Genomic DNA, 25101 nt, shown 5'->3' with positions numbered 1-25101 from the left:
ATCCTCCTCTTGTGACTGTGAGGCAACAGTGTTAAGCATTACAGCCATGCTGCCAAACACCAAAAATGTTTATAAACCAAAACAGAGAAATGAAAAAAAAAGACCCTAAAGAAAGCTGAGACACCTTCAATCAAAACAACTGGGACAATGGACAAATGTTAAAATTTGAAACAAATAAACACAATAAAAAAACAGATAAAGCAAAAACTACAGAGGTCTGTAACAAGCGTGAGAACAGTTGTACTACAAAGCTGTTGGAAACAATAAATTAACATTTAAAAAGAAATCCAAAACATACATATTTCAAAGAACAAATTACTTCATTTTAAAATGTGTTGGATGAAAGTTTTGGAACACTATCTCCATGAACCGCTCATAGTGAACTCTACTTCCTACCATTGATCTTGAGGCTGGCTGTGGTCTTCTGGTCTCCACACACACAGCTGTAGTCTCCAGTGTCTTCTGGAACCACTTTGTTGATCAGGAGTTCATTCGCAGAGGCTACCTGCTTCATCTGGTACTTTTCTCCAGACTTCAACACCTCTCTTCCCATCTTCCATTCCACGGGGACACCAGGTTTAGAGAGCTCACAGTGCAGAGTAACACTGCTGCCCTCCTCAGCCTCCTGGCTCTCTAGCTTCTGTTGGAATGTCACCGGTTGGGCTGAAGAATCAAGAGCTGGTCAATAACTAAAGGCAAACCAACATCAACAAAAATAACCAATTTGTCCACTATCTAGACCATCTTAATACAATTCAGGGTCACAGAGGGCTGGAGCCTATCCCAGCATTAAGTGGGTGGAAGGCAGAGGACATTGGACAAGTCACCAGTCCATCACCTGACCACACAAACAAAGTCACTCAGTCATCATTCCATTCACACCTATGAACAATGTAGGGACTCCAATTCATCTAACATACGGGTTTTTGGGCCACAGAAGGAAATTGGAGTAGCCAGAGGAAAACTAAGCAAACAAGAAGAGAACATGCAAACTCCTCACAGACGGGAGGCAATCCAAACTAGGATCTGCCTGCAGTGAGGTTACAGTGCTTATTATGCCAGTGTCATGCCCAGCAACAAAAATATCTACAAACGAAAACAGGCAGCTCAAAAAAACAAACAAACAAACAAAAAAGAAACAATCAACAGTAGAAATACACCACTTACAATCCCACCCAAAACTCCAGCAATATCTTAAATTTTCAATGACAACAGTTACAGCAACAGACAAATCCAAAGGAGCTGAATCAAGTGCAACTGGACTTGGTATACAGTGCATCTGGAAAGTATTCACACCCCTTCACTTTTCCCACATTTTTTTATGTTACAGCCTTATTCCAAAATGGATTAAATTCCTTTTTTTCTCATCAATCTATATACAATACCCCATAATGACAAAGCGAAAAGGGTTTTGTAGAAATTTTTGTAAATGTATTAAAAATAAAAAACAGAAATATTGCATGTACATAAATATTCACACCCTTTACTCAGTACTTGGTTGAGGCACCCTTGGCAGCGATTACAGCCTCAAGTCTTCTTGGGTATGAAGCTACAAGCTTGGCACACCTATATTTGGGGTATTTCTCCCATTTTTCTCTGCAGATCCTCTCGCACTCTGTAAGGTTAGATGGGGAGCGTCGCTGCACAGCTATTTTCAGGTCTTTCCAGAGATGTTCAATGGGGTTCAAGTCTGGGCTCTGGCTGGGCCACTCAAGGACATTCACAGACTTGTCCCGAAGCCACTCCTTCGTTGTCTTGGCTGTGAGCTTAGGGTCGCTGTCGTGTTGAAAGGTAAACCTTTGCCCCAGTCTGAGGTCCTGAGCGCTCTGGAGCAGATTTTCATCAAGGATCTCTCTGTACTTTGCTCCATTCATCTTTCCCTCGATCCTGACTAGTCTCCCAGTTCCTGCCGCTGAAAAACATCCCTACAGCATGATGCTGCCACCACCATGCTTCACTGTAGGGATGGTATTAGCAAGGTGATGAGAGGTGCCTGGTTCCTCCAGATGTGACGTTTGGCATTCAGGCCAAAGAGTTCAATCTTGGTTTTGTCAGACCAGAGAATCTTGTTTCTCATGGTCTGAGAGTCCTTTAGGTGCTTTCTGGCAAACTCCAAGCGAGCTGTCATGTGCTTTTTACTGAGCAGAGGCTTCCGTCTGGCCACTCTACCATATAGGCCTGATTGGTGGAGTGCTGCAGAGATGGTTGTCCTTCTGGAAGGTTCTCCCATCTCCACAGAGGAACGCTGGAGCTCTGTCAGAGTGACCATCGGGTTCTTGGTCACCTCTCTGACCAAGGCCCTTCTCCCCCGATTGCTCAGTTTGGCTGGACGGCCAGCTCTAGGAAGAGTCCTGGTGGATCCAAACTTCTTCCATTTACGAATGTTGGAGACCACTGTGCTCTTCGGGACCTTCAAAGCTGTAGAAGTTTTTTTGTACCCTTCCCCAGATCTGTGCCTCGATACAATCCTGTCTCGGAGGTCCACAGACAATTCCTTTGACTTCATGGCTTGATTTCTGCTCTGACATGCAATGTCAACAGTGGGACCTTATATAGACAGGTGTGTGCCTTTCCAAATCATGTCCAATCAATTGAATTTACTACAGGTGGACTCCAATCAAGATGTAGAAACATCTCAAGGATGATCAGTGGAAACGGGAAGAACCTGAGCTGAAATTTGAGTGTCATAGCAAAGGGTGTGAATACTTATGCACATGCAATATTTCATTTTTCTATTTTTAATAAATTTGAGAAAAATTTCTACAAAACCTTTTTCACTTTGTCATTATGGGGTATTGTGTGTAGATTGATGGGGAAAAAAAGGAATTTAATCCATTTTGGAATAAGGCTGTAACATAACGAAATGTGGGGAAAGTGAAGGGGTGTGAATAATTTCCGGATGCACTGTATATACCAAGTCCAGTTGCACTTGATTCAACTCCTTCAGATAACCATGACCTGGATGAATGAGAACATTCACAGACAGCAACAGACAATCTTTGAAAAACACACACACACACAAAAAAACAAAACCAGAAACAGACAAATAGACAAAAAAAAAATACTAGAGTGGCAGAAGCATAACAGGCATGAAAAGTCATAATAAAAATTGTTAGAAATACAACATTGATTTTAAAATTATTCTTAAACAATGGTTCAAACAACAAATAACTATGTTTTAAAATGAATTAGATGCATTTTTCAACACTATTTCCGTGAACCGGCCATAGTGAATTCCTCTTCCTACCATTGATCTTGAGGCTGGCTGTAGTCTTCTGGTCTCCACACTCACAGCTGTAGTCTCCACTGTCTTCTGGTACAACTTTGTTGATCAGGAGTTCATTCGTAGAGGCTACCTGCTTCATCTGGTACTTTTCTCCAGACTTCAACACCTCTCTTCCCTTCTTCCATTCCACGGGGACACCAGGTTTAGAGAGTTCACAGTGCAGGGTAACACTGCTGCCCTCTTCAGCCTCCTGGCTCTCTAGCTTCTGTTGGAAGGTCACCGGGTGGGCTGAGGATTTATTTGTTGGTTAGTGGTCAAGTCAAGTTAAGTCAAAGTTATCTGTTTACCCCTAAATTACAATTTAGTCCTAGAAGGCTTTACTAACTCATTATACTCTGCATGATGTACAACACCCCCTATCCTCTACCCTTGATCCATATGAGGAAAAACTCCACAGAACCAGCAACTAATGACAAACACACATCAACAAATATGGCCATTCACATTATCCACATCTGCTGAATCCAATTCAGATTTGCTGGAGCTTTTCCCAGCAGGCATTTAGTGGAAGGCAGGGAGACATGCTGGACAGGCCACCATTCCATCACATGACCTACACACACAGTTTCTTACACACCATTCACAACTTAGGGGCTCTAGTGCAACAAACATTCATATCTCTGGACTGTAGGAAGGAAGCGGAGTACCAAGAGGAAGGAAACAAAAACATGGGGAGAACTTACAAACTACCAAGAGATGGGCTGGAAGTGAACATGGTATCCTCCTGTTGTGACTGTGAGACAACAGTGTTAAGCACTACAGCCATGCTGCCAATCACCAAAAACGTTTACAAACCAAAACAGGGAAATGGGAGAAAAAAAAAGACCCTAAATATAAAAAGCTGAGACACCTTCAATCAAAACAACTGGGACAATGGACAGATGTTAAAATTTGAAACAAATAAACACAATAAAAACACAGATAAAGCAGAAACTACAGAGGTGTGTAACAAGCGTGAAAACAGTTGTACTACAAAGCTGTTGGAAACAATAAATGAACATTTAAAAAGAAATCCAAAACAAACATTTTCCCACAACAAATGACTTCATTTTAAAACCTGTTGGATGAAAGTTTTTGGAACACTATTTCCAAGAACCGCCCATAGTGAACTCTTCTTCCTACCATTGATCTTGAGGCTGGCTGTAGTCTTCTGGTCTCCACACACACAGCTGTAGTCTCCAGTGTCTTCTGGAACCACCTTGTTGATCAGGAGTTCATTCACAGACGCTACCTGCTTCATCTGGTACTTTTCTCCAGACTTCAACACCTCTCTTCCCTTCATCCATTCCACGGGGACACCAGGTTTAGAGAGCTCACAGTGCAGAGTAACACTGCTGCCCTCCTCAGCCTCCTGGCTCTCTAGCTTCTGTTGGAAGGTCACCGGTTGGGCTGAAGAATCAAGAGCTGGTCAATAACTAAAGGCAAACCAACATCAACAAAAATAACCAATTTGTCCATTATCTAGACCATCTTAATACAATTCAGGGTCACAGGGGGCTGGAGCCTATCCCAGCATTAAGTGGGTGGAAGGCAGAGGACATTGGACAAGTCACCAGTCCATCACCTGACCACACAAACAAAGTCACTCACTCACCATTACATTCACTCCTATGAACAATGTAGGGACTCCAATTCATCTAACATATGGGTTTTTGGGCCACAGAAGGAAATTGGAGTAGCCGGAGGAAAACTAAGCAAACAGGAAGAGAACATGCAAACTCCTCACAGATGGGAGGCAATCCAAACTAGGATCTTCCTGCAGTGAGGTTACAGCGCTTATTATGCCAGTGTCATGCCCAGCAACAAAAATATCTACAAACGAAAACAGGCAGCTCAAAAAAACCCAAAACAAAACAAAACAATCAACAGTAACAACACGCCACTTACAATCCCACTCAAAACTTAAAATGTCAATGACAACAGTTACAGCAACAGACAAAATTTGAAAACACACAAAAAAATAAATAAATAAATAAACAAACAAAAACGGACAAATAGACAAAAAAATAAAATAAAACTAGAGTGGCAGATGCATGACAGGCATGCAAAGTCATAACAAAAATCGTCAGAAATACAACATTGATTTTAAAAGTATTCTTAAACAATGGTTCAAACAACAAATGACTACATTTCAAAATGAATTAGGTGCATTTTTCAACACTATTTCCGTGAACCGGCCATAGTGAAATCTTCTTCCTACCATTGATCTTTAGGCTGGCTGTGGTCTTCTGGTCTCCACACACACAGCTGTAGTCTCCACTGTCTTCTTGAACCACTTTGTTGATCAAGAGTTCATTCACAGAGGCTACCTGCTTCACCTGGTACTTATCGCCAGACTTCAACACCTCTCTTCCCTTCTTCCATTCCACGGGGACTCCAGGTTTAGAGAGTTCACAGTGCAGGGTAACACTGCTGCCCTCCTCAGCCTCCTGGCTCTCTAGCTTCTGTTGGAAGGTCACCAGTTGGGCTGGGGAATTATTTGTTGGTTAGTGGTCATCAAGTTAAGTCAAAGTTATATGTTTACCCCTAAATTACAATTTAGTCCTAGAGGGCTTTACAAACTCATTATACTCTGCATAATGTACAATACCCCCTATCCTCGACCCTTGATCCAGATGAGGAAAAACTCCACAGAACCAGCAACTAATGACAAACCAACATTAACAAATATGGCCATTCACATTATCCACATCTGCTGAATCCAATTCAGACTTGCTGGAGCTTTTCCCAGCAGGCACTTAGTGGAAGGCAGGGAGACATGCTGGACAGGTCACCAGTCCATCACAGGACCTACACACACATGGTGTCTTACACACCATTCACAACTTAGGGGCTCCAGTGCAACAAACATGCATGTCTCTGGACTGTAGGAAGGAAGCTGAGTATCAAGAGGAAGCCAACAAAAACATGGGGAGAACTTACAAACTACAAAAAGATGGGCTGGAAGTGAACATGGTATCCTCCTATTGTGACTTTGAGACAACAGTGTTAAGCACGACAGCCATGCTGCCAATCACCAAAAACGTTTACAAACCAAAACAGGGAAATGAAAAAAAAGACCCTAAATAAAGAAAGCTGAGACACCTCCAATCAAAACAACTGGGACAATGGACAGATGTTAAAATTTCAAACAAATAAACACAATAAAAACACAGATAAAGCAGAAACTACAGAGGTGTATAACAAGCGTGAGAACAGTTGTACTACAAAGCTGTTGGAAACAATAAATGAACATTTAAAAAGAAATCCAAAACAAACATTTTCCCACAACAAATGACTTCATTTTAAAAGGTGTTGGATGAAATTTTTGGAGCACTATCTCCATGACCCGCTCATATTGAACTCTTCTTCCTACCATTGATCTTGAGACTGGCTGTGGTCTTCTGGTCTCCACACACACAGCTGTAGTCTCCAGTGTCTTCTGGAACCACTTTGTTGATCAGGAGTTCATTCGCAGAGGCTACCTGCTTCACCTGGTACTTTTCGCCAGACTTCAACACCTCTCTTCCCTTCTTCCATTCCACGGGGACTCCAGGTTTAGAGAGTTCACAGTGCAGAGTAACACTGCTGCCCTCTTCAGCCTCCTGGTTCTCTAGCTTCTGTTGGAAGGTCACCAGTTGGGCTGGGGAATTATTTGTTGGTTAGTGGTCATCAAGTTAAGTCAAAGTTATCTGTTTACCCCTAAATTACAATTTAGTCCTAGAGGGCTTTACTAACTCATTATACTCTGCATAATGTACAATACCCCCTATACTCGACCCTTGATCCCGATGAGGAAAAACTCCACAGAACCAGCAACTAATGACAAACCAACATTAACAAATATGGCCATTCACATTATCCACATCTGCTGAATCCAATTCAGACTTGCTGGAGCTTTTCCCAGCAGGCATTTAGTGGAAGGCAGGGAGACATGCTGGACAGGCCACCAGTCCATCACAGGACCTACACACACATGGTGTCTTACACACCATTCACAACTTAGGGGCTCCAGTGCAACAAACATGCATGTCTCTGGACTGTAGGAAGGAAGCTACGAGTATCAAGAGGAAGCCAACAAAAACATGGGGAGAACTTACAAACTACAAAGAGATGGGCTGGAAGTGAACATGGTATCCTCCTATTGTGACTTTGAGACAACAGTGTTAAGCATGACAGCCATGCTGCCAATCACCAAAAACGTTTACAAACCAAAACAGGGAAATGAAAAAAAGACCCTAAATGTAAAAAGCTGAGACACCTTCAATCAAAACAACTGGGACAATGGACAGATGTTAAAATTTGAAACAAATAAACACAATAAAAACACAGATAAAGCAGAAACTACAGAGGTGTATAACAAGCGTGAGAACAGTTGTACTACAAAGCTGTTGGAAACAATAAATGAACATTTAAAAAGAAATCCAAAACAAACATTTTCCCACAACAAATGACTTCATTTTAAAAGGTGTTGGATGAAATTTTTGGAGCACTATCTCCATGACCCGCTCATAGTGAACTCTTCTTCCTACCATTGATCTTGAGACTGGCTGTGGTCTTCTGGTCTCCACACACACAGCTGTAGTCTCCACTGTCTTCTGGAACCACTTTGTTGATCAGGAGTTCATTCGCAGAGGCTACCTGCTTCATCTGGTACTTTTCTCCAGACTTCAACACCTCTCTTCCCATCTTCCATTCCACGGGGACACCAGGTTTAGAGAGCTCACAGTGCAGAGTAACACTGCTGCCCTCCTCAGCCTCCTGGCTCTCTAGCTTCTGTTGGAAGGTCACCGGTTGGGCTGAAGAATCAAGAGCTGGTCAATAACTAAAGGCAAACCAACATCAACAAAAATAACCAATTTGTCCACTATCTAGACCATCTTAATACAATTCAGGGTCACGGGGGCGGGAGCCTATCCCAGCATTAATTGGGTGGAAGGCAGAGGACATTGGACAAGTCACCAGTCCATCACCTGACCACACAAACAAAGTCACTCACTCACCATTACATTCACACCTATGAACAATTTTGGGACTCCAATTCATCCAACATACGGGTCTTTGGGCCACGGACAACAACTGGAGAACCCAGAGGAAAACTAAGCAAACATGAAAAGAACATGCAAACTCCTCACAGATGGGAGGCAATCCAAACCCGGATCGGATTCCTGCAGTGAGGTTACAGTGCTTACTATGCCACTGTCATGCCGAGCAACAAAAATATCTACAAACGAAAACAGGCAGCTCAAAAAACAAAACAAAAACAATCAACAGTAAAAATACACCACTTACAATCCCATCCAAAACTCCAGCAATATCTTAAAATGTCAATGACAACAGTTACAGCAACAGACCAAATTTGAAAAACACACAAAAAAAACCCAAAACAACAGACAAATAGACAAAAATAAAAAAACGAATGGCAGAAGCATGACAGGCAGGAAAAGTCATAACAAAAATTGTTAGAAATATAACATTGATTTTAAGAGTAATCTTAAACAATGTTTCAAACAACAAATGACTACATTTTAAAATGAGTCAGATGCATTGCTCAACACTATTTCCGTGAACTGCCCATAGTGAAATCTTCTTCCTACCATTGATCTTGAGGCTGGCTGTTGTCTTCTGGTCTCCACACACACAGCTATAGTCTCCACTGTCTTCTGGAACCACTTTGTTGATCAGGAGTTCATTCACAGAGGCTACCTGCTTCATCTGGTACTTTTCTCCAGACTTCAACACCTCTCTTCCCTTCTTCCATTCCACGGAGACTCCAGGTTTAGAGAGTTCACAGTGCAGAGTAACACTGCTGCCCTCCTCAGCCTCCTGGCTCTCTAGCTTCTGTTGGAAGGTCACTGGTTGGGCTGAGGAACCATTAGTTTGTTAGCAATGAATGACGAACTGTTATCAAGAACTTATAGCTACAAACCAAAAAACATAACTGGAAATAAACATTATCACTATCACACCAGCTCAACCAGTAATTCATGACTATCCAATATGCTAAGTCAAAGCTACTGACAAAAACCGATAGTAAAACAAAGAAAAAGGCAAGTACCCATAAAAACAGAAATGAGCATTTTCTTTATCATATTAAATATCATTGGCTTCAGAATAAGTATATCTACATACATGTCTACACAATATTCAAGTTCAAAATCTAAAAACACATTGGATCCATTTTTACATGCTAGTTAACTTGAGGAATGACTCCAGTGAAATCTTCTTCCTACCACTGATCTTGAGACTGGCTGTGGTCTTCTGGTCTCCACACACACAGCTGTAATCTCCACTGTCTTCTGGAACAACTTTGTTGATCAGGAGTTCATTTACAGAGGCTACCTGCTTCATCTGGTACTTTTCTCCCGACTTCAACACCTCACTTCCCTTCTTCCATTCCACAGGGACTCCAGGTTTAGAAAGCTCACAGTGAAGAGTAACACTGCTGCCCTCCTCAGCCTCCTGGCTCTCTAGCTTCTGTTTGAAGGTCACTGGTTGGGCTGAGGAATCATTTGATGGTTAGTAGTCATGTCAAGTTAAATCAAAGTTGTTTGTTTACCCCTAAATTACAATTTCAGTTTCACAGTTTCTCATACACCATTCATAACATAGGGGCTCCAATGCAACAAACATGCATGTCTCAATCTGAAATTAGTTCTTCAACTCCCAGCTACTCCTAAAGATCCTGTCTTACCAAATTCATATCTATACAATGTTCTTCTTCTTCTTTCAGCTTGCTCCCTGTTTCTCATGGGTTACCACAGCAGATTTCATAATTTCCATCAGTACCCTGTGAGGGCACAGCACCAATGGCGGCCATTGTTAACCCAGGCCTCGACCAGTCCGGTATGGTCTTGTCAATCTGCATACTGATTTGGCAAAATTTTACATCGGATGCCCTTCCTGATACAACCACTAACCCTATGGATGGGGGCACAAGTAAAGCACTGGATGCCATCCCAGTATTCATGGACTTGTGCCTATGCCTGTCACCAATTCATATCTATATAATATCTATACAATGAGTCACTGATTATTTCTGTTATTACAGCTTTTGAGACTATCAGCGCTGGCACCTCACAGCAAGAAGGTCCTGGGTTCGAACCCCAGGGTTGTCCAACCTTGGGGGTCATCCCTCTGTGTGGAGTTTGCATGTTCTCCCTGTGTCTGCAGTGGGTTGTCTCTAGGTGCTCCGGTTTCCCCCACCACCAAAAGAAACATACATGTGAGGGTTTACACTCCGCCTGTCCCCTGACCAAGGCAATGGGAAAAGAACTGGAGTTGGTCCCCGGGCACAGCGTGAAGGTGGCAGTCCACTGCTCCTAGCTACACAGATCGCAGCTAGGGTGGATTAATTTGTAGTAACTGAATTTCCCCCAAGGGAATTAATAAAGGAAACTTAATTATCTCTCTTGACACTTTGACTAAACTTGTGTAAGCTTCTGAACCAGCTACTTGCCTACTTGACCCTTTACCAGCAAACCACTTTAAAGACCTCTGGCCTTTCCTGGTACCTACAATGTTGGATATTGTTAATTTATCACTTACTACTGGCACTGTTCCCTGCTGTGGTTAAACCTTTACTTATGAAATCGCACCTTGATCGAGGTTATCTTAATAACTATCAACCAGTCTCTAAACTTCCATTCTTTTCTAAAGTACCAGAGAGAGTTGTGTATCAACAGCTTTCAACCAATAGAAGAAAACTATTTATGAACCTTTTCAATCGGCTTTCAGGACCTGTCACTCCACTGAAACTGCTCTGACCAGAGAGATGAATGATCCTCTACTTGCTATGGACTCTGATTCCACATCTGTACTTCTACTGCTGGACCTAAGTGCAACATTTGACACCATTAATCACTGTATACTATTAGACAGAATAAATTGCAATTTTGGTGTCTCTGGCTTAGCTCTCTCTTGGCCTAAGTCCTATTTATCTGGACGAAGACATTGTGTCTGCTATAATAAAATTACATTGAAATTCTCTGATGTTAAATATGGCATACCTCAGGGTTCGGTTCTTGGCCCTCTACGTTTCTCTCTATATATTTCATCTCTTGGCCAAATTATACGCCGTCATGGAATACATTTCCATTGCTATGCGGATGACACTCAGCTGTATGTGCCTATAAGGGCTGATGATCACACTCAAATTATTAATCTAGAGGCCTGCTTGGCTGCTGTGAAAAATTGGATGTCACTAAATTTCCTGCTTTTAAATTCGAATAAAACTGAGATGCTGGTCATTGGCCCTGGTAGACACAGACACCAATTTGATCAAGTAACAATAACAATTAACAACTCTGTGATTTCACTAAGTGTGGCCAAAAATCTTGGTGTTACGTTTGATACCAGCATTTCCTTTGAAAAGCACATTAGAGACATCACCAAGTCTTCCTTTTTTTCCACTTAGGTAACAGTTAAAATTTGATCTTTCCTGTCCATGGCTGATGCAGAGACTCTAATTCATGCATTTGTTTAATCCAGACTTGATTAGTGTAATGATCTGTTTTCAGGTCTGCCACGTCAGTACTATACGTCTTCGGATGTTTAAAAATGCTGCAGCTAGAATCCTAGTTAAAACTAGAAAATTTGACCATATTACACAAATTCTTGCCTCCCTTCACTGGCTTCCTAACCATGTTAGATCAGACTTCAAGGTGTTTCTGCTGACTTATAAAATCCTAAACGGGCTTGCCCCATCATACCTGTCTGATCTCCTTAAATTGTACATTCCATCTCAAGCTCTCTGCTCTCAAAATATAGAGCTCCTGTGTGTATCCAAAGTTAAAAAGAAGTCAGCTGGTGGCAGGGCCTTTTCCTATCGGGATCCGTTCTTGTGGAATAACCTGCCTGCTGCCGTCAGACAATCAGAGTCTGTTGAGTCCCTTAATTCCAAACTTAAAACTCATCTTTTCACCTTAACCTACAATTAGTTGCCTATAATTTGACTACTTCATGACCTGTATTGCATGGTGGGCCAGTTTCTGTCTCAACGAATTTACCAAGCACTGTTCTACTGATGAGATTATAGAATATAGATTACCGACTATTGAAAACTGTTCTCTCTCACGTCTTTTCTCTCTCTCTGAATGATGTCTTCTCCTTTCTCTTCCCCTGTTTATGTGGTGTGATGTGAGTCTTCCCCATGTGCACGTGTAGTCTGTCCTCCTCCCAGGTCTCCATGGTGACAGTGGTCCCTACCTGGACACTGCTTGGCATCCTCCTCATCACATTTTTTATATATCTTTTAAATCCATATCATTTTGTTATCCTGTTTCAATGTTATATCCTTCTCTCACTCTGATGTGTGACTGTTTTTTGTTGCCTCTTCTCCCGTGGATGTGAATGGTGTGATGCGAGTCTCCCCTGTGTGCATGTGTAGTCTGTCCTGCCAGGTCTATGTGATGATTTTGTTCCAGTGGCAGCTGGACACTCCTCGCCATATATCTTATAATTCCATTGTAATTGTGTTATCCTCTTTCAGTGTTGTATTCTGTAAATTGTATTTTTTTTTTGTACACACAATATCCATTGCACGTCCATCCGTCTTGAGAGAGAGATCCCTCCTCTGTTGCTCTTCCGGAGGTTTCTTCCTATTTTTTTCTCCCTGTTAAAGGGATTTTATTTATTTATTTATCTATTTATTTTTAGGGAGTTGTTCCTTATCCGATGTGAGGGTCTAAGGACAGGATGTTGTATTGCTATACAGCCCACTGATGCAAATTTGTGATATTGGGCTATAATAATAAAACTGACTTTTCTCTGGACTGTAGGAGGAAAGAGGAGTACCAAGAGGAAACCCACAAAACATGGGGAGAACTTGCAAACTACAAACAGAATGGGTGGAAATGAATCCAGTATCCTTCTGTTGTGAGGCAATAGTGTTAACCACTACAGCCATCATGCCGCTCATAACCAAAAATTTCTACGAACCAAAATAGGGATATGGGGAAAAAAAAAAAACGAAACAAAGTCAGCTGAAAAACTTTCAATCAAAACAACTAGGAAAACAAACAGACATTAAACTTTGCAACAAATAAAGGGGAAAAAACTGCAGACAGAGTAGAAATTACAGAGGCAAACGTATGACAGGTTTGACAACAATGTACCACAAAATTATTATAAAGAAAAAATTAACAAAAAACAAAATTCCAGAAAAAACATGTTTTAAACAACAAATGATGGCATTTTAAAATGTGCTGGATGAATTTTGGAACACTATTAATTTTTGAACAATTTTGGAACCGCCCATAGTGGAAATGTCAAGTGTCCTGGCTCATAGTCAATTATGTGAATATAAGTTGTGGTTATTATTATTGTAATGTGACTCTTAAGAGTGAACACTGGACCGGGATAGGTTGCTTCCCTTCATAAAAGGAGCAGTATGACGAACGAGGGGGGAGGAGCATACCGGCGGGGAGCTGTGATGCGGAAGCCGGACGGACGACAGTGGTGGGACCGGCGCCGAGAGAGCGAATGCAACGCGAGCTATGTATTTAATTCAGGAACGTTGGCGCTGCATTCCCGTCTACTTAATGTTGTACTCGCTGCTCTAAAAGCGGCCGATTGTCGTCCTGATTGCTGGGTGTTGACCGTAGCCTACTGCCGAGGAGACCGGTGTTCATAAGACGTGCGCTACATCCGGGAAGTGGAACGAGGAGACGAGCGACGGGTGACCATTCTGTGCACAATGCTCTCGACTCGTCCAGATGAAGGGAAGTTGTATTTCCATTCTGTTAATATTATCCCATTGCTAGTTTTCGTGCTCAGCTCGGTGAGGCCGTGAAACTGAGCCCTGTTGTTGTGCTTCCTCTGTAGCTGGGGGCGGAGCGTCGAGCGACTACACTCACACTGAAGTGCCAGCTGGGGGCGTTCGGCCTGATCGAGACGGCACCATTCCATTTACGCCCTGGAACGTGACGTCACCAGCCTAGATTGGGTGACTGTGGACTCTGTGGCTGCTATTAGTCTTATGCACAGTGGGTTGACTCTCCTCCTTTTTGTTGTGGCCAGTACATTGGACTGATTACTTCCCCCACCCCCCCTTGTGGTGTGGAGTAGATGCACTGCTGTACAAGTGGGATGCATTTGCGGTTTCCAGATTGATGTGTTTTAACTTAAGATGTGCCCTGTGTTATTTGTGCCCTGTATGAATAAACTCTTTGTAATATTTATTAGTGTTCTTGCGTGTTGCCTGTGTATTGGGTGGATCTGGTTATTGTGGTGTTGGAAGTAGCCCTTGGTCGCGACATTATTTTGGTGTTGTCGGCAGGATCCACCTTAACACAGACAACATGGAAGGTGAGGCACCACAGGGTGATGCGGGTGTTAGAGAAGCCCATAATGTACTTATGATGCCGTGGTTTTTGGGTGGGCCTTGGGTGCCTAAATTTGGAGACAAAGACAAACAAACAGGCTTAACAGATTGGCGAAACCAAATGGAAACATTCATCTGTGCCCAAAATCTCAACCAAGCCCAACAAGTAGATTTTGTGCTGAGTGCTCTTGAAGGAGAAGGCAGGAGGGAGATCCTATTGCTCACTGCTGGAGACCGCGACAGCCCATCAAAGATATTTAAGGCTTTAGATAGTGTTTATGGGGAACAAGTCACTGTGGCTCAGCTGCGGGCCTGTTTTTTCACCTGTAGGCAATAGGCTGGGGAGGAGGTGGGGGGATTTATCTTGCGACTTCGTGAGTGTCTTTCCAGGTGGCGTAGTAAGGAGCAAGGTGATGACGATGACGAGATGTTGTGGTTCCAGTTGGTGGCAGGGCTTCGTCCAGGGCCCCTGCAGACTGAGCTCCAGAAGTTATTGCGAAGGAGTGCCACCATGACGTTTGCAGAGGTTTGCAAGGAGGCCAAGGCTGTGGAACAAGAGCAGAGTCACCCAGCCGAGGAGGCCAGCTCAAGACGGACTTATGTGCATCCCCCAGCCCCCCCATCAGCCAAAACCACAGAGGAATGGCAACAGATCCGAGAGACTCTGAAGGCAGAGGTACTGTCTGAGGTGAAGGAACAGATGTCTACACTCAAGGAGAGCATCCTAGGGGAAATCCGGCAACCGTTTTGGGAACACCAGCCTCCCCAATCGCAGATGGAGCCGCGCGGTGCAAGGAATCGTGGCCGGTGGGAGGCCAGGGACCCGCCATCCCAACGACGGCGACAGCGCGCACCGAGATGGGATGACCAGGGGCGACCCATATCCCTGCGTTGCAACCGGCCAGGACACATGCAACGAGAGTGCTCACAACAGCAGGCCTCACTCCAGGATTTTTGACCCCCTCGGCCACTGTTGGGCAGGTGGCCGAGGAGGGAACCCAGACAGAAGCCCCCCTTAAACCTGCATTGATTGGACAGTGTCCCGAAGTTGAAGTCACAGTGCAAGGGAAAAACATCCCCTGCAACCTCAACACAGGCTCACAGGTGACCTTAATTTAGCCAGTCTTTGTATCGCCAGTATGTGCAAAAAGAGCCAGTCCATGAAGCCGGCGAGATACCCTGGCTGACCTTAAAAGCTGCCAATGGGTTGAGCCTACCCTACATTGGTTATGCCATTTTGGGCTTTCAGATAGGGGGAGTCATGGTGCCTGCAAAGGGGTCATTGTAGTGGAGGATGGCTGTCTCCAGTCAGATTACGGCATCCTTGGCATGAACGTGATCAACCATTGCTGGGAGGCCCTCTTCCAGGATGGCCACCCTGGTCTTGTCCACCATCCCGCAACGAGCCGGCCGGGCATGGGAGGCGGCCTTCCTGGTGTGCCGACGCATGCAAGTTGTCAGTCCTATGATGGAGTTCCAGGGGACTGCCCGGCTGTACCCACCAGAGTCCATCCTGCTACCCCCCCAGACAGAGATGATGTTGTGGGCATCTGTACCACAAGCCACTGGCCACCCTAACTGCTGTGTGGTGGTGGAAGACCTGGGGGGCGAAACAAGAGAGTGGAGGGTAGGTCGGGCTGTAGTGCAGATGAAAGCAGGTAAGTTGCCTCTCCGTGTTGCAACCCACACCCCTATCCTGTGGAATTGCCCTCCCGCAAGCCACTGGCCCAAGTTACAAAGATAAATCCCTCCGATGTTCAGGACCAGAAGCAGCTGGTATTGCGGCCTATAAGTGCCTCCGAAGTTGAGGTTGACGTACGTCCAGTGGGCACTGAGAGTGACTGCGGCCACCCTGCTGTTTCCCTCCAGGGAGAGGGACTGACCATGGACCAGCAAGAACAACTGACCAACCTGCTCCAGAGATGGACCTGCGTCTTTGCCGCCCATGAGGAGGACTATGGACGGACCAGCGTGGTGATGCATCAGATCCCGACAGGCGACGCTCACCCAATATGGGAACGCTACAGGCCAATCCCCCCTAACCTGTATGCAGAACTGCGCACCCTGCTTGATGGGATGTTGGCAAGCGGAGTTGTCATTGAGAGTTCCAGCCCCTGGGCTGCCCCCGTGGTTCTGGTGAAGAAGAAAGATGGTGCTTGGCGGTTTTGTATTGATTATAGAAAACTTAATGCTGTAACTCACAAAGACGCGTTCCCCCCTCCCTCGTATCGAGGAATCGCTCACTGGATTAAAGAGAGCCATGTGGTATTCGACCCTTGACCTGGCCAGTGGCTATTGGCAGGTTGAGGTCAACCCACTGGATAAAGAGAAGACTGCCTTTGTAACACCTATGGGCCTTTACCAGTGGGAGTGGATGCCATTCGGACTTTGTAATGCACCTGCTACCTTCCAGCGCCTTATACAGAGGTGTCTGGGGGGGCAGGTCCATGACTTTCTTTTAATCTATTTAGACGATGTAATTATCTACTCCCCTGATTTCAATAGCCACTTGGCTCACCTTGAACAAGTGTTTGAACGGCTCCACCACCATGGCCTTAAACTGCGGCCCCAGAAGTGCCGGCTCTTTCGACGGGAGGTGACGTATCTTGGCCATGTTGTAAGTCAGGAGGGAGTGGCAGTGGATCCAGAGAAGACATCAGCAGTGCGGGAGTGGCCTGTCCCCACCACAGTAAGAGACACGCGCTTTCATAGGCTTTGCAGGATATTATAGGTGCTTCGTCCCAGGGTTCTTCAAGATTGCGTTGCCACTGAACAACCTGCTTCAGGGGACTGGGGGCAAGAAGACGGCAGCCATCACCTGGACACCAGCCTGCCAACCTGCTTTTGAAAGACTCAAAGGGGCTCTCCTCCAGGCACCAGTCCTAGCGTATGCCGATTTCAAAGCCCCTTTTCGCCTCTACACGGATGCTAGCTTCCACGGCTTGGGTGCAGTGTTGGCACAGGTACAAGAGGGAAAGGAGCGAGTGATTGCCTATGCAAGCTTTAGCCTCCATCCGGCAGAAAGGAATGACCGGAGCTATAGCTCTTTCAAGTTTGAGCTACTGGCATTAAAATGGGCGGTCACAGAGAAATTCAAAGACTACCTCTGGGGGGCGTACTTCAAGGTATTCACCGATAACCGCCAACTGACCCATCTTCAGACGGTGAATCTGGGGGCAACCGAGCAGTGTTGGGTTGCCCAGTTGGCTAATTTCAATTTTGAAATCTGCTATAGGCTGGGGTCCTCCAACCAAAATGCTGATGCCTTGTCTCGGATGTCCGTAGAGGTGGCTAGCAACCTGGTGGGAGCAGGTGCCCTACCACAACCCTCAGGCACAGATGGCTCCAGGGTTCCCTCAGAGGGACACGATCCTCAGGCTGATTGGCTGACCCTTCAGGAAGGCGATGCAGACCTGGGATTGATACGTCAGTGGAAGGCAGCGGGCAAGTGGCGGCAACAGGTGGACCCGCAGTCCCTTTCAGCCAGTGGGCGGAAGCTACTGCGGGAGTGGGAGCGCCTACAACTGCGTGAGGGCATCCTTGTCCGGGCAAGCCGGGACCCCATAACTGGACAACTCTGGATGCCACCTGTGGTGCCAGCAAGAGAACAGCAGAAAGTGTGGGAGTCCTACCACCAGGCCTTTGGCCATGCACGGGGCCAGAGAATGGTGCAGGCTCTCAGAGGACGGGTCTACTGGGATGGCATGGCTCGAGACTCTGGGAAATGGTCAGCCGAGTACCGGCAGTGCGTGCTGGGACGTGCAGGACAGGAGGTTAGGGCCCCCCTACGACCGGTGATGAGTCAATACCCTTTTGAAATGTTGGCTATGGACTATCTGTCATTGGGGCGGGGCAATGATGCATATCCAAATATACTGGTAGTAACAGACCTGTTTTCGAGATACGCAGTGGCCATTCCCACAAGGGACCAGACAGCCCAGACCACCGTGAAGGCACTTTTGCGGCATGTCATCCAACTGTTTGGCTGCCCTGAACGCATCCTGACAGATCGGGGGAGTGCGTTTGAATCTGAGCTCATGAAAGAACTCTGCTAAGTGTATGGATGCACCAAGAGCCGCACAACCCCATACCACCCACAGGGCAAAGGGGCCTGTGAACGGTTTAATCAGACCCTCCTGGGGCTGTTGAACACCTTAGACCAGGAGGGCCAAGCGCATTGGGTTGACCAGCTGCCATATTTGTAGCAGGCATACAACAACACGCCGCACAGCTCGACAGGCTTCGCCCCCTTCTATGTCCTCTATGGGAGGCATGCCAGGTTGCCAGTTGACATGGCCCTGGGTATCTCCCCACCTCAACGACAGGCCCTGTGGGGGATTGGGTGACTCATCACCAGAAGCAGCTAGTGGCAGCCTACCGACAGGTACAAGGACATACCAGACGGCGGCAGGAGTGGGATCAGCGTCGCTACAACCAAAGGGCCAAGGCCCTTCCCCTGTCACCTGGGGAAAGGGTGCTCTGCAAGAACTTTAGGCGGAGGGCCAGGGGGAAGTTGGGGCCGAAGCCTTTCGTGGTGGTCTCCCAGCTTAACCCAGACCAGCCTGTTTATGTGATTCGCCCTGAAGGCAAGGACGGGCCCACACGTACAATCCAATGCAACAATTTGCGTCCCTGTCCAGGCGTCTGGACCATGAGCTGGGAAGAGGAAGACCAGGGGAGGAAGACTCCACAGGGGGAGGTGGGGTTTTGGCCTGTCAATCTCCAATGTAGCCCAAGGCACCCAGGTCCTTCCCAAAACCTCCAAGACCAGGTAGGGGCAGGTGTACCTGAAACCGACCTAGTGGGGCGGGGAGGGTCTTTAGCCGAATCCGCAGATGAGGCAGAAGTTGAGGGTTTTGTGCCGGGACCCAGGCGCTCCAAAAGAGTAACCTTCGGGGTGCCTCCAGTAAGGTTTGGGCATTAGTATGATGGTCGGGACGACCATTGCTAAAGGGGGGAGGGAAATGTCAAGTGTCCTGGCTCATAGTCAATTAAGTGAATATAAGTTGTGGTTATTATTATTGTAATGTGACTCTTAAGAGTGAACACTGGACCGGGATAGGTTGTTTCCCTTCATTAACAGGAGCAGTATGACGAACGAGGGGGGAGGAGCATACCGGCAGGGAGCTGTGATGCGGAAGCCGGACGGACGACAGTGGTGGGACTGGCGCCGAGAGAGCGATTGCAACACGAGCTATGTATTTAATTCAGAAACGTTGGCGCTGCATTCCCGTCTACTTAATGTTGTACTCGCTGCTCTAAAAGCGGCCGATTGTCGTCCTGATTGCTGGGTGTTGACCGTAGCCTACTGTCGAGGAGACCGGTGTTCATCAGACGTGCGCTACACCCGGGGAGTGGAAGGAGGAGACGAGCGACGGGTGACCATTCTGTGCACAACGTTCTCGACTCGTCCAGATGAAGGGACGTTGTATTTCCATTCTGTTAATATTATCCCATTGCTAGTTTTTGTCCTCGGCTCGGTGAGGCCGTGAAACTGAGCCCTGTTGTTGTGCTTCCTCTGTAGCTGGGGGCGGAGCCTCGAGCAACTACACTCACACTGAAGTGCCAGCTGGGAGCGTTCAGCCTGAACGAGACGGCACCATTCCATTTACGCCCTGGAACGTGACGTCACCAGCCTAGATTGGTTGACTGTGGACTCTGTGGCTGCTATTAGTCTTATGGACAGTGGGTTGACTCTCCTCCTTTTTGTTGTGGCCAGTACATTGGACTGATTACTTCCCCCACCCCCCCTTGTGGTGTGGAGTAGATGCACTGCTGTATAAGTGGGATGAATTTGTGGTTTCCAGATTGATGTGTTTTAACTTAAGATGTGTCCTGTGTTATTTGTGCCGTGTATGAATAAACTCTTTGTAATAATTTATTAGTGTTCTTGCGTGTTGCCTGTGTATTGGGTGGATCTGGTTATTGTGGTGTGGGAAGTAGCCCTCGGTCGCGACAAAATCTTCCTCCTACCATTGATCTTGAGGCTGGCTGAAGTCTTCTGGTCTCCACACACACAGCTGTAGTCTCCACTGTCTTCTGGGACCACTTTGTTGATCAGGAGTTCATTCACAGATGCTATCTGCTTCATCTGGTACTTTTCTCCAGACTTCAACACCTCTCTTCCCTTCTTCCATTCCACGGGGACACCAGGTTTAGAGAGCTCGCAGTGCAGAGTAACACTGCAGCCCTCCTCAGCCTCCTGACTCTCTAGCTTCTGTATGAAGGTCACTGGTTGGGCTGAGGAATCATAAGTTGGTTAGTAACTAATGACCAACATCTACAAAACAAAACAGGACTACTGGCAAAAAAACAAACAAACAGAATTCACAGCAACAATTCACAATTTACCAGCACAATTAAAACTCCAATAATATCTCAACTTTCATTGACAACAACTGACACAACAGACAGACATTAAGCTTTGAAACACAATAGAGACAAAAATGAAAATGTAGGTTGGCCAAAAAAACCTCACAGAGGTAGTGGCATGGCAGACATGACAACAGTCGAAACAAAAACTATAAACAAACACCTTGACACTGACACACTGACGCAAGAAACATTTTCAACAAATGTGTTCAGACCAATAAATAACTGCAGTCTTGAACACTACTTCTGTCAACCGCCCATATTGAAATCTTTATCCTACCATTGATCTTGACATTGGCTGTGGTCTTCTGGTCTCCACACACACAGCTGTACTCTCCACTGTCTTCTGGAGCTGCTTTGTTAATCAGGAGTTCATTTACAGTAGCTTTCTGCTTCATCTGGTACTTTTCTCCAGACTTCAACACCTCTCTTCCCTTCTTCCATTCCACGGGGACACCAGCTTTAGAGAGCTCACAGTGCAGAGTAACACTGCTGCCCTCCTCAGTTTCCTGGCTCTTCATATCCCGTTTAAAGGTCACCGGTAATGCTGTACAATCAATGTTATATTATTTGCCTAAACTGTTATTTCATTTGAAATGAAATGTGTCATTTGGTTTTGCAAAAGCCCGAAAAGTTAGAAGAATGATAACATTCTAGCAAAACACTTACTACATTTATGTTCCCATGACAATACAAAATGTTTCATAATAATTTATCCCTATGTGTTTTGGGTTTTTTTTTATCCCCCCCCCCTTTTCACCCCAATTGTTCCCATCCAATCACCCCACTCTTCCGAGCTGTCCCGGTCGCTGCTCCACCCCCTCTGCCGATCCGGGGAGGGCTGCAGATTACCACATCTCCTCTAATACATGTGGAGTCGCCAGCTGCTTCTTTTCACCTGACACAGAGGAGTTTCATCAGGGGGACGTAGCACATGGGAGGATCACGCTATTCCCCCCAGTTCCCCCTCCCCCATGAACAGGCGCCTAGACCGACCAGAGGAGGCGCTGGTGCAGCGACCAGGACACATACCCACATCGGCTTCCCGCCCGCAGACACGGCCAGTTGTGTCTGTAGGGATGCCCGACCAAGCCAGAGGTAACATGGGGATTCAAACTGGCGATCTCTGTGTTGGTAGGCAATGGAATAGACTGCTACATTACCCGGACGCCCCTGATCCCTAAGTCTTTGAGTGATATTCACAATTTAAAAAAAATGCTATATGTATCATAACTAAATATCATGAGATAATATGAGTATTTAATGTCTTACTAAAACAATTTCCATTCTAATTCAAGATATTCATTACTGTTTATCTACTGTAGTGCAGCAAATAAGACTCCAACCATGAATCCATACCATTGACTTTGATAGTTGCAGACGTCTTCTGATCCCCGCACTGACAGCAATACTGTCCGCTGTCTTCCACCTTCAAATTCATGATCTGAAGCTCATAATGTGTTTCCTTCTGCTTCATCTCATACTTCTCGCCAGCCTTGAGAGTCTCTGAGCCTTTCTTCCACTGAACTTTCATGCCAGGTTTTGATAACTCGCAGTGAAGCGTAACACTCTCCCCTTCTTTTTTCTCCTGGTTCTTCAGCTTCTCTTTGAAACTGGCTGGAAGTGCAAGAGGGCAACGAATGGTTATGACTCTGTTAACTTTAAACAGGCGCTCGAATATGCTGGGTCATGATGGCGTTAAAATGATGTGTGAAGCGGATGACAGAAAGGATCTGAGATGACGTGATCTTCCAACAACTGCGTTTGAAACCTGAGCTTGATGCTAAAGAATAAGGTTAACGAAATAAAATGATTGTTTTGATGATGTTTTACTTCGAACGAATGCACTTAACTTAAAAGCATACAGATCCTTCACAGACCTGTACACCAGAATGACATCCTTTTCTGGAACGCACAAAGGACAGGCATTTTTTTCAAGCAGTGAACAGCGCTTTCACAACAACACGTTTGTGACATTTGCACAAGCACATAAAAAACAAAGCAGATCCTTGAGGAGTACACTCACAATGTGCCCCATGTAAATGAATAAAACAAATCTACACCAATCAAGAAATCCAGAAAATATGGCTCACAACACTACTCGATTTTCATCAAGCCTAGATGCCTCCATCTAGACTTGAGAAAGAGAGGTGTATGCCGTCTAGTCCCTAACAACCACAGAAATGACAACAGAGTCCCTGCAAGTGAGCTCTCTAACAGTAAGAGAGTGACAACCCTCCTCTAAGACCTGGATGTCATTGAGGGACTGGGCTGCGGAGGAGTTTGGTCTGAGCAATACTGAACAAAAGGCAGATCAGCAGTGCTAACAAAGCACACAAACGTAGCAGAGTTCCCCTCAACACAATTAATATCCTTAGGTTTCTCCACTATAAGCACTAACAGACCAGATGAAATAAACACATCTCATCTCATCATCAGCCGCTTCTCCGGGGTCGGGTTGTGGTGGCAGCGAGCTAAGTAGGGCACTCCAGATGTCCCTCTCCCCAGCAATGCCCTCCAGCTCCTCTTGGGGGATCCCAAGGCATTCTCAGGCCAGATTGAACGTGCAGACCCTCCAGCTCCTCCTGGGGGATCCCAAGGTGTTCCCAGGCCAGATTGGACGTGTAGTCCCTCCAGCGAGTTCTGGGTCTACCCTGCGGTCTCCTACCAGTTGGATGTGCCCAGAAAACCCCCAAAGGAAGGCGCCCAGGAGGCACCCTAATCAGATGCCTGAACCACCTCAACTGACACGAAGGAGCAGCAGCTCTACTCTGAGCTCCCTCCAGATGTCTGAGCTCCTCACCCTATCTCTAAGGCTGAGCCCAGACACCCTACAGAGGAAACTAATTTCAGCCGCTTGTATCCGCGATCTCCCCCTTTCAGTCACTACCCAAAGCTCATGATCATAGGTGAGGGTTGGAACGAAGACTGACTGGTAAATTGAGAGCTTTGCCTTCCGGCTCAGCTCCCTCCTCACCACAATGGTCCGGTACAACATCAGCATTACTGCTGATGCTGCACCAATCCGGCAGTCAATCTCCCGCTCCATCCTACCCTCACTTGTGAACAAGATCCCGAGATACTTGAACTCCTTGAATAATAATATTGAATAATTAATAATAACTGAAATAAACACATTGTGACTTAAACCACAAGCCAACCATATAACAACCTAAATAAAAGTGCACTTCACCATTAAGTAAAATAGAACACTGCTAGTAAAATAAGATACCCTCATGAAACTCACAAAACATGAACCCAATGTGCTGCTGAAAGACAGATTATGCATCATGAGCAGTACCTACGATTTCAAGGATTTAATGTATCGCGTCAACCACGGAAAATCATTTTATTATGGTCAAAAATGGACATTAAAACAAAATCTTGCCTAGCATATGACAATAAAATTATCTGTGATTCATCAATCAAACAACTCATCTTAGATAACAGAGATGTAGAGCTCATGCACAATGTGTAAGTCTTCTCAACTTTGCTTTTTTCAGAACCTTTTTGTTCTTCATATTGTAGTCAAAGTAATATCCCTACAAAGTAAGACATACTTGATACTTCACAGTACTGTCGGTACAGTGGGTAAAGACAAACATTCATGATTGTACTCCACAACATCTGGCAAGTTTTCTTGGTGTTGTGGAATATAATCTGCTAGAGAAATGTCAAATCATAATCACAGCAGGGTCGGCATCAAGTTGGGTTGATTTTAAACATAGTGAATACTGAAGATCTACTCAAGTTCTCACCTTTGACCGTCACCTTTGCCGTGCTCTTGGCGGTACCCACGTCACAGGTGTAAGTGTCACTGTCTTTGTCCTCCAGGTGTTTGATGGTGAGTGTTAAGAGCCGTTGCTTCTGAGACACCTCATAGCGTCCTCCGGCCTTAAGTGCCGCACTGCCTTTATACCAGGTCACTTTGGTTGGGGATTGTTCAGTCTCACACTGCAAGGTCACGGAGCCCTTTTCATCCACTTCGCTGTCCTTTAGTGGTGTGGTGAACTTATGAATTGGCTCTGTGGGGGAAAAAAAGGGAGCACACTTTGTTTCACTTTAGAGATTATACAATTTTAAGACTGGTGTGAAGCTGTAAAGCTTCAGATGATAACTTCACAAAATATATCTATTTGAA

At 45.5% G+C, this 25101-nt stretch overlaps 1 protein-coding gene across 1 annotated transcript in view; it reads right to left on the bottom strand.

The window, feature by feature from the left end:
* Window positions 1-25101, bottom strand: part of LOC130124347 (obscurin-like) — a 108431-nt gene that overhangs the window by 53259 nt on the left and 30071 nt on the right. Inside the window, exons 33-37 of the mRNA XM_056293804.1 lie at window positions 24719-24985; window positions 20562-20828; window positions 9499-9765; window positions 8863-9129; window positions 4409-4675 (exon numbers count right to left, since the gene is read on the bottom strand). Coding sequence (XP_056149779.1) covers window positions 4409-4675; window positions 8863-9129; window positions 9499-9765; window positions 20562-20828; window positions 24719-24985 — 1335 coding nt within the window. The remainder of the gene's footprint in view (window positions 1-4408; window positions 4676-8862; window positions 9130-9498; window positions 9766-20561; window positions 20829-24718; window positions 24986-25101) is intronic.

The sequence above is a fragment of the Lampris incognitus genome, chromosome 14, assembly GCF_029633865.1.
Source record: "Lampris incognitus isolate fLamInc1 chromosome 14, fLamInc1.hap2, whole genome shotgun sequence".
Lineage (NCBI taxonomy): Eukaryota > Metazoa > Chordata > Actinopteri > Lampriformes > Lampridae > Lampris > Lampris incognitus.
Note: the sequence above shows the minus strand (reverse complement) of the source record. Positions and strands in the feature narration are given on the sequence as shown.